The sequence below is a fragment of the Fistularia commersonii genome, chromosome 2, assembly GCF_037954325.1.
Source record: "Fistularia commersonii isolate RoL2024-O1a breed Wild chromosome 2, RoL_Fcom_v1.0, whole genome shotgun sequence".
Classification (NCBI taxonomy): Eukaryota; Metazoa; Chordata; class Actinopteri; order Syngnathiformes; family Fistulariidae; genus Fistularia; species Fistularia commersonii.
In genome coordinates, this window is record NC_141285.1 from 17,026,426 (window position 1) to 17,039,128 (window position 12,703).

General features: G+C 37.9%; 1 protein-coding gene across 20 annotated transcripts in view; it reads left to right on the plus strand.

Annotated features, from left to right (window-relative positions):
• Window positions 1-12,250, plus strand: part of kcnma1a (potassium large conductance calcium-activated channel, subfamily M, alpha member 1a) — a 145,153-nt gene extending 132,903 nt beyond the window's left edge. For 11 of the 20 annotated variants that reach the window (XM_086171029.1, XM_086171052.1, XM_086171098.1 and 8 more), the window contains 8 exons: window positions 1,539-1,652; window positions 3,043-3,126; window positions 4,755-4,885; window positions 6,948-7,142; window positions 7,543-7,661; window positions 8,033-8,257; window positions 9,926-9,954; window positions 11,810-12,250. In XM_086171029.1, the coding sequence (XP_086027155.1) occupies window positions 1,539-1,652; window positions 3,043-3,126; window positions 4,755-4,885; window positions 6,948-7,142; window positions 7,543-7,661; window positions 8,033-8,257; window positions 9,926-9,954; window positions 11,810-11,961 (1,049 nt within the window). In that variant the 3' untranslated portion in view covers window positions 11,962-12,250. The remainder of the gene's footprint in view (window positions 1-1,538; window positions 1,653-3,042; window positions 3,127-4,754; window positions 4,886-6,947; window positions 7,143-7,542; window positions 7,662-8,032; window positions 8,258-9,925; window positions 9,955-11,809) is intronic. The other 9 variants (XM_086171125.1, XM_086171060.1, XM_086171070.1 and 6 more) reach the window with 3 other exon arrangements.
• Window positions 12,251-12,703: the final 453 nt, after the last annotated feature.

Sequence of the window (12,703 nt, forward strand, 5' to 3'; positions counted from 1 at the left end):
TTCTCAGTTGTCTTTGTAAGATGATGTTAAAATTTTAAATTTTCAATAGTAAAGGAGTAATAGGAGTAGCAGATACTGGCAGACAAGCCTGGTGCGCACTCTCGCGGCTGTCAGTGTGAAAATAACGAACATGTGAAATTGCTGTATATATTTCAATTGTAAGTCGCAGGACCAGCCGAACCATGAAAAAAAGTGCGACTTATAGCTCAAAAAATAGGGCAATACTATACTATATATGTGTATATACATTATACCAATAAGATTCAAAATTTTTTGTTTTTAAATGGCGATCTGGGAGATTTTGCTCATTTGTTTTAAAGTACTCATTTTGATCAAGAAAGGTGCACAGCTCTCTGTATGGACCTCACCAAATCAAATTGGTAGCTGTGATGGCTCGGCAGCTTTTGTTCATTCCCCACACCCACCAACAATCGCAGTCTTTTTCACAACTTGCACTGAGGGAAGTTGTTTTTCAACAACTGCATACAGAATTCATGTTCACTATGATATAGTAAGAGCACAGTTTTGAGTCAACATTTGAAAACCTGATGTCATTCTCCAGAGGTGTGAGTATCATCCTTTATGGACAAGGTCAAAGTGATGACTGAGTTTGGGCTAACTGGTTGACACTTGCTGTCCAATCTTCACTGTTTCCAAGTTCAATAATTTGTGTGAAAATACCTATGATTACCTGCATTTTAGAACATATGATTACCTGCATTTTAGAACAGCTGAGCCTCCCTCCCTCTGCTTAACTTTTTTCCGTGTTTTTTCACAAAGGACTCAAGATCTCTTTTGTAATGTAAGCAGCTCATTGAGTTTCTTGACAAGGAAAGACATGCATGCACACATTGAGAATTTACAATCCTTTAAAAACTTTGTGACCTGAATATATTTTATATTTCATTGGTGGTGGCTCCATAAGCTGGCATTTTGCTGTAGTCAGCACTAAATGATGGATGTCAAAACACACTGGATGCATTATGCATACAGCATTACAGATTTAAGGTGTTTACTTGTCACTTTGAGGAAATGCAAAAATGTGAAGTCATGCGAATTCATACTCTTGTCACTTGCACTTGTATTCATAGTTCTCAGCAACGCCATTTCCGATAAAAGGTTTTCCGTATCCACTTCACCAATTTTATTGTAACAAAATGAACAACATATAAAATTTATGCCTGCCCGTTGATGGAGGGATGTGAATGCTAAATATGTCCTAGATGACCCCTAAAAGCACAGTATCCATATTGGCATTTTTAGGCAGGTGCCTTGTTCACTTAACCTCCTACTCCATCTTCTGCTGCCTCTTTTTTTCAGTAAATCCCCACAGTTGAATGGCATATAAAGTGCATCTTAGTATCTTGCTGAATGAGCTGACGTGTACAGATGTATAATGGTATAGAACAATGTTCCTGCTCACAAACTTGCGTTTATGATGGTGTTATAGTAGAAACCTGGAATTTTTTTTTTTTTTTTTTTTTTTTAAATTGGAATTCCTTTTCTTATCTATCATCTGCCTGTGCTGTGCTTTTCAGGTTTCACGCCTCCTGGAATGGACCGGTCATCTCCAGACAGCAGTCCAGTACATGGCTTTGTGCGTCAGGCTTCCGTCACCACCGGATCCAACATCCCAATCATCACGGAATTAGGTAAAAAAAAAAAAAGTTTCCACAAGTGATCACAAATGCAGATTCAAATCAAACTGCATGCCCTATCCAGTAACCTTAGATCAACTCATCGCTCATTTGCAGACACAGAAGCATAAAGCTGATTATCGAAACTTTGAACATTGTGCGGCTGCCAAATGTTCCAACTCATTCGTGGTCAAATGGACTAAGGAATGTGCAGTGTGGAATTTTTGATTACATTCATGTTGTCAGCAGCTTTGCCTAACTCAGCCCCATGTTAATGCAAATGATCAAATTTTGCAGTCTTTTGTGGTGTTCTGATGATATCAACTAAGGACTGGAAAGTATCTTTGCGACGAGGACACAGTGGGCTACTATCAGACAAACCTTTTTAGCACTACACCGTATGCAGTTTGTCCACTAATGCAGACAAGAAACTAAGCTTGATGGAGCGGTTAAGAGAAAGAAAGAAAGTGAGACGAACAGAGGGAAAATAGAGTGAAAAGGTAGAGGAAAAAACTGCCTAGGTTGCAAAATGGGTCCATTTATTAATAACAAAGGTAGTGGCTGTATTCCCACTGGTGTTGGGGACTCATGAAACTTTCAGATCTCTGAGGGGCCTTCTAAAGCACCAGAGACTGGCTACTTTGTCTCCCCTGACCCAATTAGAGAGCAATGGAGCGTGAGACCAGCTAAGTAAAGGCCAAAAAGAGAAAGGAGCTACCTAATGTTACTTGTAACCGGGCCAGCCATTACCTGCAGAGGGGCTATCCCTTTAGACGCGTAACTGTATACGTAATCTTCCAAACTAAATTCTATTCATGTTGGACTCACTGGTTTCTGGACTGAAACGCAGTCCACTGGATGCTTGGGTGCCGTGCTTCTGCGTTTTGCACATTACACAGCTACAGCAACAGTATTTGTGATAACATTGTCCTTCAGGAAAAGAAAGAGTAAGAGCATATGGAAGAGAGTGTGACCGCATCTCTCACTGGAACCATATACCATAATTACATTGTCATATGTTCAGTTTTCAGGGCCAGGAGCGGATTAAAGTCAAGTTGAAACATAAAAACATGCCTAATCCGAGGTTGTTGATCAATTTGTTGGCGTGGCATGTGAAGTAGGTGTATTTGTGGATAAGACCTTTTTTATCCTTTATAACTGTCTTACTATGCAATAATGTATTGCTATTGTGCTGTAGCCCTCAGCCTGTTTGGCTTTGTGTCTACTGCGCACTTTAATCCAGGATGCTGTACTTTTAGATACCAGACACCCATGAATGTCTGAGAATAATTTGGGAGGTGATACAAGTAGTCTGAGACAGCGAAATGCCATTATTGCAGTCTTTGAAACTGTTTCAATAACGACACAATTTCTTCCTTCTTCTGCGCTGTCTCATCACCATTAGATAAACCTGGCAAACTGCTGCCATTGGTTTCACTCAGTCAGGAAAAAAAAAGTGGAACCAACATACAAATGATAACAGAGCTGGGTAAGCTGAGCCTTTGTCCTCTGCTGCTGTTCGTTCCTTCGCTCCGCCGCTCTGCTCCTCATCAGCTTGTCTTGATTTATCTTGCTGCAGTCAAGGCCCTCACTGCTCCCATGGCTTCACTTTGAACACATTTTTATTCTTCCTTCTGGTTGAAATTGACTGTCTTGTTTTGGCCCTTTTTTAATGATTTTTTTTTTTTTTTTTTTTTTTTTCCTCCAGTTGCGTTTGCAGCGCATCACTAGGCCTTTGATCATGCTCAGTCTGTTCTTGTGGCTGTTTTCATAGCAATACGCGTCCTGCCCCTCTCTCGCCCTTATTTCATACACCCACCCACATACACACTCCCCTCAATTCACTTCTTTGGCCCAAGCCCGTTTGCATCAGGCCCTTCTCTCTTTGACTGACATTTCTGTTCCACAGCACACAGGAAGCCTGGGACAAAATCAGATTTCAACCCCCCCACCCCAAATAAACTCAAGATCAAAGCATCTTTTAGTGGTTTCATTTTTAAAATCATTTTCCAGTTGTTTTTTCGTCTTCCTCAGGCTGTATTACCAAAGCACTTCTGTTGGGGAAGTATAACAAAAACTTGTGTGATTGTTTTTTTTTTTTTTTTAAATGCTGGGTCCAAGAACCAAGAAAAATAAGAAAAAATACTACTATGCTTTTGCATCCTTTATGTAAAGGATATTGAATGTCTGTGCAAATTCGCAGACATTCAAATTAATCTTGGTGTTTCAGTTTTGAAATTGAAAAAAGAAAATGTGGTTGTTTGACATTCAGGTGACTTTCAGGTTACAGGTAAATATCTGCGGTGTATATCTCCAAAAGAGATGATGTGGTTAACACATTCATCAAGAAAAAAATAGCATGAATTTAAAAATGCATGAATATTTGAATACCTGATGTTATCGTAGCCATTGTTGAAGTCTCCCTTTTTTTACTTCAAAAAAAAAAAAAAAACCTCATCATATTCTTCATACAGGCTATTATCTATATCTGGTCTTTTTTCTCTATTAGGAGCCAGTGTCTTGAAATATAATCAGATGGTGTGCATATACTTCCTGTAAATATGTATCATGGTATAATGGCGACTAATAGACTATTGCTGATTAGCTGGATGGCCCACCTTTGATCGAGTACTTCTACAATGGTTATGTCAGTGAATGTATAGTTTATGTTCATATTTTCTATATCACTTGTGATTTGTCTACATGTGTTAAATGAAATGCACCCTGCATGTGTAACTCTGTCGACTTTATATATTGAAAATTGTCAAGACTTTTTAATACTGTTTAATCTATGAACAATGTCTAGTACATGGATTAAGAGACTGTCACAAATTACAATGCTCAGGTTCTTTGTTATTTTTCTGTACAGTGTAAGTGGCACTGTAAGAGTGTAAAATATGTTGTCCATCAAATGTTCCATTATATTCCAAGGTAAACCCACAGGTCAATACCTATATACCTGAGACATATCCGTTGCATTGCAATAGCATAACAAAGTTGTTAAAACATAAAAAGATTGAAAACAAAACCTGATTGCTGAACTCTCAGGTGTGTCGGTATTGGGATTTACTGAGTAATAAATCAGTTCCTAACTCCGAAATGTTCTCACTCCCCTAGTAAACGACTCAAATGTTCAGTTCCTGGACCAAGATGACGACGACGACCCCGACACAGAGCTGTACCTCACACAGCCCTTTGCCTGTGGCACTGCTTTTGCTGTCAGTGTTCTCGACTCTCTGATGAGTGCGGTGAGGTTTAAATATTTCCCATAAGTACCTCTTCATGATTTCTACATCTCATTTAAATTATTACATGTTTAATTATTAGAGGAAGGCTCTCCCAGATATCTTCTCATAACTGCTTCCTAAGTCACAGATATAAATTTATTCATATCTTTGGGAATTATGTTGCCACGTTCCCAGGTATTTTCTTGACAGGGTTTATATATTTTCTTGATAGCGATTGCTTAATCGCGCATACAATTAAGGTTATTTTGAAATAGTCCTTATTTTTTGCTTATTTTTCCTGATTCAATCCATGGAATAATTATGAAATAGAAATGGAAATATTGAACAAACTTTTACAGATTCAAAAACATATCTAGAAATAATAATATTAATATGTTATGAAGAGTTATGAATAATATATAAATGCATATATAAATGCATATATACATACACTTTTTTCTTTCTGAAATGCAATGACAAAAACTGTTAATGTAAGGCTGGAAGGCATAAAGGTAATGCTCCAGCCTTATCTTTATTGGTCAAGGTACATTTGTTTTAGGAATATTATGTGAATGACTGTTTCTTTTTTGATAATATAGTTATCGTATGTGCATATATTGTCATGCATTCATGGAATTAAACCCTAACACCAATGATATTTTATCATCTTTATATATTTATTTCTGTTCATCTCATCTTATTTTATTTGGTTTCATTTCTTTCCGTATGGAGCATCTTGGATCACACAAATACCTTTGGGATCAATAAAGTAATTTTGATTCTGAAAAGAACGAAAAACCAACCAAAATAAGCTGAACTGAACTAAATATAATAAATTCTACCGTCGATAATCATATAAGATCATTTAATCAAATTAATGTTGAGTTTTCGCAATATGCCAATTTTGATTGTGCCTGACCCAAAGAAATGCCCCTTATATCTTGATGGATTTCCCGCTGTGACAGAGATTACATGACAGAAGAGATTGGAAAAACGTCTCATCCCACACATATTTTTTTTCCCCACTCATACAGAAGTACATTTTTTTTTCCCTTTGGCGCTCTGATAGCTTAATTCCAGCAGCACTGAGTGACATGTTAGAAGTGTGCAGAGTCAAGCTGAGCAGGGGGTAGGGCAGGCGTCAGCTATAGTCTGGCACTGGTCAGAGTTGAAGCCGGCTAATGGACAGTGCTCATCCATCATGAGGCTCTGCAGGCCTGTCAGGGGCCCAGGGAGAAGAGCTGCCACTCTGGCCTCTTTGCCGACTGACATCAACTGTCTTCACATGCAACAACAGCAGGTCCTAATCAGCTTGAAGGACAAGTGAACCTGACACCTGCTGAGTGCAGTCAAATAGTTGTTTCAGAGGAGAAAGTGGAGTTGTATTGAAGCATGTCTGTTTTATTTTAAGTAGGAATTCTACATTTCTTTGATTCTTGGGCCACTGGTTTCTTCACATATGTTGCAGCTGAAAACAAAACAATATAAGAGTATGTTTTCAGAGATTATTATCAACAAAAGGTTAAGAACTATGACTGAATGAAATTATAGCTCATGTTAATTAAGGATTCAAGGTCAAACTGTCGAACTGTACCTCATAGTGGGAGTCTGACAAAGTCAGGCCTTAATGGATTGCTCAGCTTGACACATAACCTGTCAGTTGTTTTACAAAACTCTCATGAGGATTATATTTTTATCATGTTTTTTTACATTTTTAGCGCAACCAATTACCACTATTATCGCTAAACATACTAATTGATAATGTTCACCGAAGGTTTTATAATAAAAACAGTGCCAACAACACTTATCCTCTTTTCAGATGTGATCAGTTTTAACACTACATAGCTACATTGTCTGTTTGTAGATGCAAATTGTCCAAGAGCCAAATATCCAGATTAAGTTGTAGCCCTGCTGCATAACACCGTGCACTCGAGCTGGAGTATTCACTGAATTTTCCTGTGCCTAAGCAGTCCGTAAAATATTAAGGGGGGGGGGGGGGGGGTTAAAGGTCTTAGCCACATCAGCCACAACATCTCTGGTGACTGTAATAGCATCCTCTCACAGATCACCCTTTTCTCCACAGACATACTTCAATGATAACATCCTTACGCTGATTCGGACGCTAGTCACAGGGGGAGCCACACCAGAGCTGGAGGCTCTGTTGGCCGAGGAAAATGCTCTCAGAGGAGGCTACAGCACACCGCAAACACTAGCCAACAGAGACAGGTGTCGCGTTGCCCAGCTAGCCCTCTATGATGGGCCATTTGCCGACTTGGGGGTAAGTGAATGTTTAAGTGGAGATGACAAATTTTGGCACTACCCAGCAACACACATCTAACTGCTTCTGCTCCTCGTGCTTCTTAATTCAATGTGAAGAACAGTGATCACGCAACGCAGGCCATGGTAGAGGTTAAAGGCTTTTGAAAACAAGCACAAAGGAAATCACTGTTTTACTGTTTCTTACAATAAAGAAGACTTTCAACACTTGAATCACTTTACTTTATCTGCATGCAATATTAAAACTGAATATGGCATTTCTGCTTTCTGTTCATTGTTGCAAAGCACTCACTACACTTAAGAAGAATGAGGAGCATTCAACTGTGTTAAGAATCACACCTGCTAAAAATGAGCTGTGTCACCAGCCTAACCGCACGTGTCTGTGTGTTGTTGTTCATCAGGATGGTGGCTGCTACGGTGACTTATTCTGTAAAGCTTTGAAGACGTACAATATGCTGTGTTTTGGAATCTACAGATTAAGAGATGCTCATCTCAGTACACCAAGCCAGTGTACAAAACGGTACAGCTACATTTGTTACTGTCAATGTATCAATTTTAAGTTTCAGTGTAATTTCTCAAATATGCTTAGAAATAAGCTTATAACATGCCTTAACTTACAGTGTTATAATACATATACTGTGCTATAGATAATTAGGTACTAAAAATATTTACTCTCAAAATTATTGCTATTTACACATGCTCATATATGTTCACAACTTGTACAACGTGTACACTTAATCAATGAATACACTTGACATGAAAAAAGCCATCAACCTTTCTCCTATAATTGTTAGTATTTACTTATCTGTTTCACATTCAAGGAATTCTTTTCCAAATTTTCAGGACTCTATTATTTTTTGGACTCACCTCTGTTGTTTATGCTCTTGACAGATATGTGATCACCAACCCACCCTATGAGTTTGAGCTGGTGCCCACAGACTTGATCTTCTGCCTCATGCAGTTTGACCACAATGCAGGCCAATCCCGGACAAGTTTGTCCCACTCTTCCCACTCCTCTCATTCCTCCAGCAAAAAGAGCTCCTCCGTCCACTCCATCCCACCCTCTAACCGGCAGAATCGCAGCAGTAAGACTCGGGAGACCCGTGACAAACAGAAGTAAGTCAACCAGATATCCTGTAGACCTTGGTTGTTACCTGTTATTAAAAGAGATTGTGTTAAATGTCCAATCTGTAGTGTCCAGTATGTGTGCGTACGTGTGCGAGCATGCATGTGTTTGTTTGTGAATGTATGTGTTAAGCACAGCCATATGCACTGGTAAGTGTTGTTGTCTGTTGTGGTTGTGACTCATGCTCTCTGTCCATGCTCAAATACTGTACTTTTGTTGCACAATCATCTGCATGTAAATTTTGATATCACTGAGACACTGCGTGAAATTTAGTAATTCGCCCCTCCTTCCATGTAAGTCAGTAAAGATAGAGAAAAACACTGTCAGTCCACTCACACATGCACTGCCAGTTATTCAGGGTTTATATGAATAGTCTTACTTTGTGAAATTAATATTAGAATATGATAAGACTATCATATTGATGACTGAAGCCTTACATCTAAAATTGCATAGATTTTGAAAAAAAAAGCTAAAAAAATTGGCTCTGGGTTGGTATCTAAAATTCTCTATTTTTTGAATTGCCTTGATGGATCACGCTTTTATTTTATTTTTTATAAATCAAAACTGATTTAAACAAGGGGCAGTAAGCTAAATTGGTTTCCACATTGAACAAAACAACTACATATGACTATGATCGTCCACTTGTTAGCAAATATAATCCGAACTACGCTTCTTGCAGCCTCTGAGATTGAGAAGCAGATGCTGTATTTAGTGCTGTTGTTTTTGGAAAAATAAAACAATTACAGCAAATGATTAATCCAAAGCTGGAAACTGGCTGTTAGAAAGAAGGCCTTTTTATCTATACTGTACTGCATGCAGCGCCAACCGAGAAATTCTTGAAGGGAATTATCCTTCTTGTAACAGAAAATGGAGGGAAAAAAACAAAACATCAGATTTGCACAGTTATAAAAATGCAGCACTTTACATAAATAAAGCATCTGTTTAGATGGTATAGCTGCTGTGGATGAAAACAAGCCTAAAGTAAAATCTTAGGCCATTTGAGGAGACATACAACACACATTCAGTTTGTTGTGCGTTGACCACACTGTTTTGTGCTGTTTTCTGTATTTTTCTAGAGTAAATAACTGATGTTGATTCATGTTTGTTTATAACAAAAACAGTAACTCTTGATTAATGCTTATTTTGAATTACTCACTGTGGTTGTTGATTCAAAAGTTTGTATTGCTTAGGGTGCACTTTTTAATTATGCTTTTAAAGCTTAATTCATATTTCATCCCCCATAAGCAGTGTTGATATTTTAGTATCCATGGTGCTTCTATACCGCTTTAATGCATGTCCATGTTAGCACCCGCAAGCTCTTATTTCCTGTTTTGTTCACTGTATAATTATGAAATAATTTAAAAAATGTTGGCGTACATGTTATGTACATGTTGTTCCCCTAAAATAAAAATGTTACTTTTAATTTTAATAAGCAATAATAATGTAAGAGATCATGTCATTTTCTAAAAGCATGCAGATTTGTTACAATCTCAGTTTGTAACGTTTACAAAACTGTAGATGATAAGCTCCTAATACATCTTAAAATCAAGATGTATGATAAGAATTAATATGATGTAGTCATTTGTCAGTTGTGTATTTTCTTTGTAGATTGTAAATACTACTTACTTACAGTAGATTACTCACCTCTCTTTCTGAAGTGCAACAAGGATGAATAGAATGGGCCAAGGTATGCAAGTTAACGATTCTGCATGACTTAGCAACCTTTATTCGGGGTTCCTGTCATAACTATGTCCATTTTGGATATTGTTATGATGAGGAGGGTTTGTTTTATTTATTATGTTCTTCAGATATTAATTAAACCATGCCTCAGTTTAAGTTTTGCTTTCGTCTGGAAAGCAAAATGTCTGCTGCTGCTGCCCCACCTCCACCCTCTACCATGAACAGGATCATTTCTACATTGCATGAGGCTGAGACAAAACCCCCATTCTCTGTGCCCTTACCTGTTACTCAATTGATGGTGTTTCATTTTGTTCAGTAAGATCCCTGTTCCTTTCCATCATCTATCATGATTTTTTTCTAATTTATTTTTACTTGAACTGGATTGCATTGTGTGAGAGGTCTGTGTGTTTGCACATCTTCTTAATGGATGCTATCAAATGACTGTAGCTGATTTTTAATGTTCATATTCTTGCAAGGCTTAATTACAGCAGAATGTGATTGTATCAGTATCCGCCTCAATCACAAGCTTATAAAGTGTCAGATTGTTCAACTCCAGATCATTTCTCACATGTAGGTCAAACTGATTCAAAACCCCCTGATGCAGCCAAATGACTTACTTCTTCACAGAACTTTAATAGAAGTGCCCAGCCCTGTGCCATCGGGCACACCGAGAAAGTTAGGAGGTGTGACTAATTTTAAGTCCAAATTGGCGGGGATATGGGTCTGCAAGTTTTCTTCCCTTTTAAACTTCTGCACCTGACACAGTGGTTTCAGGCAACAAGGTCCTCATATCAGCAGCAGACTCTAGAGAGAGATGGCAGACATCTTGCTTCACCTTGGGCACAATTCTACACATCAAATGCCTGTGCTGTAACGAACAGGTCTGCAGCCTTAAGCTTGCTGACACACACAAGCCCTACACAAATGAATCTCCACACATGCAAGCCTGCATGTATGTGTACATTTGGAGATGTGGATGTAGGTTTGTACCAAGGAGCAGTTACATTTTTAATATATCGACTTCACCCAAAAAAGAGTGACAGTCTGCATGGCGTTGAGTCTTACTATGAAATGATAAAGCAGCTGTATCTTGCAAGATATGATTTACGTATGATTTTCTATTTATCAATTTCTTGCCCGCCCTCCCCCAAAAAGAAGTTGAAAACAATGCAGTGAGACCTATGATAAAAAACATACATATATATTTATTTTCCAGGTTTCAAGATGTCATATTCTCCAACAAAGTCAATAGTTGACACCTCTAAATTACATTTGTAAAATTCAGCATTGTCATGTGTTGAAACAAAGTCAGCCTCTAGCTTCAATACAGTTCTAAAAATGTTGGGGAATCTTTCTATTAACTTTTTGGTAAACGAGAAAATGATGGGCAATATGAGATCAGCGTAAGAAAACAATAAACAATATTATAATTTTTCAGTGTTCCTTCAGCAATTCGATCAAATGCTATGTTAATTTTTTTTTTTTTTTTTTTCTCATCCAAGCTATGAAATAAATTACGCTAAAATGTGATATCAATAATGTGTGCTGTTTCAAAACAGAAGATAGTGAGAGCACTTTCTATTTTGGGAGGATGGACCCTACAACTTTTAAAACTGAATGATTGAGTTTGTGTAACCTAATATCTAGACTTAACAGAATAGAATTCACTAAGAAATCCTAGATTCGATTATTAAATGTAAAGGTGACTTCATGAGTTTTAATGTCTTTATGAAATAGCGTCATGCCAAATCTATTACTTAAACTGAATCTCTCTGGTTTTAAGCAATCACAATGGAAATAGTATTTCAAAACTAACACTGCTCTCTCTTTTTCTTCTCCCTTTCCTGCCATGTCCTCTTCAGAAAAGAAATGGTTTACAGATGAACCAGAAAATGCCTACCCACGGAACATTCAGATCAAGCCCATGAGCACTCACATGGCCAACCAAGTCAACCAATACAAATCCACAAGTAGTCTGATCCCACCAATCAGAGAAGTTGAAGATGAATGCTGAGCCCCAGGTTTTCTTGCTGACTCACAAGACATCTTTACTCTCTTAGAAGAGATGGGATGTAATCACCATTGGAGGAGTGATTCTGATGATAGGGGGTGTTGAAGACTGACACATTTTTCTTCACTCATTCTTCTTATCAAGGGTTGGACATTATCCCAAACTGGAAGGGACCTCCTATGTGTATACCTTTAATGTTACTTCCATGCTCTTGGACATATTTTATTTATTTATGTATCCATAGAGATGTACATAATGACAATCAAATAAGCATTGTACAGCCCCTACCCCCTAGCACTTTTTGAAATTATTTTAAGATTTTATTGAGAAAAAAAAGAGTACTTCCTATTATTCTTTGCAATAGTTCACTTCTTCACTTGACCAGATTCCATGGCAAAGGTGACTGGTTATTGGAGGATGAGAGTTACAGCAACAAACTGATCATATCATTTCCCAAAGATCAACCTAGATGCACAACATCAAGCTCTCTGGGCTCGTCCCTGTCACATCACCCGTCTACTTCTGTTCTATTTGCACTAAAACCAAACATGTAACTCGGAAACAACAACAGGTATGATAGATCCCCCTAAAAAAAACATGTCTCTCAGATGCTTAAAAGCAAGAAAGAATAGGAGACCAGGTGTGAGGTCTGCTTGGCTTTGGAGGCATGCTAAAATTGCTCTTGGGTCATTATACATCCTGCCATTGCTTAAGGTACACCCCTTAGCAGATGACTGTCATGATA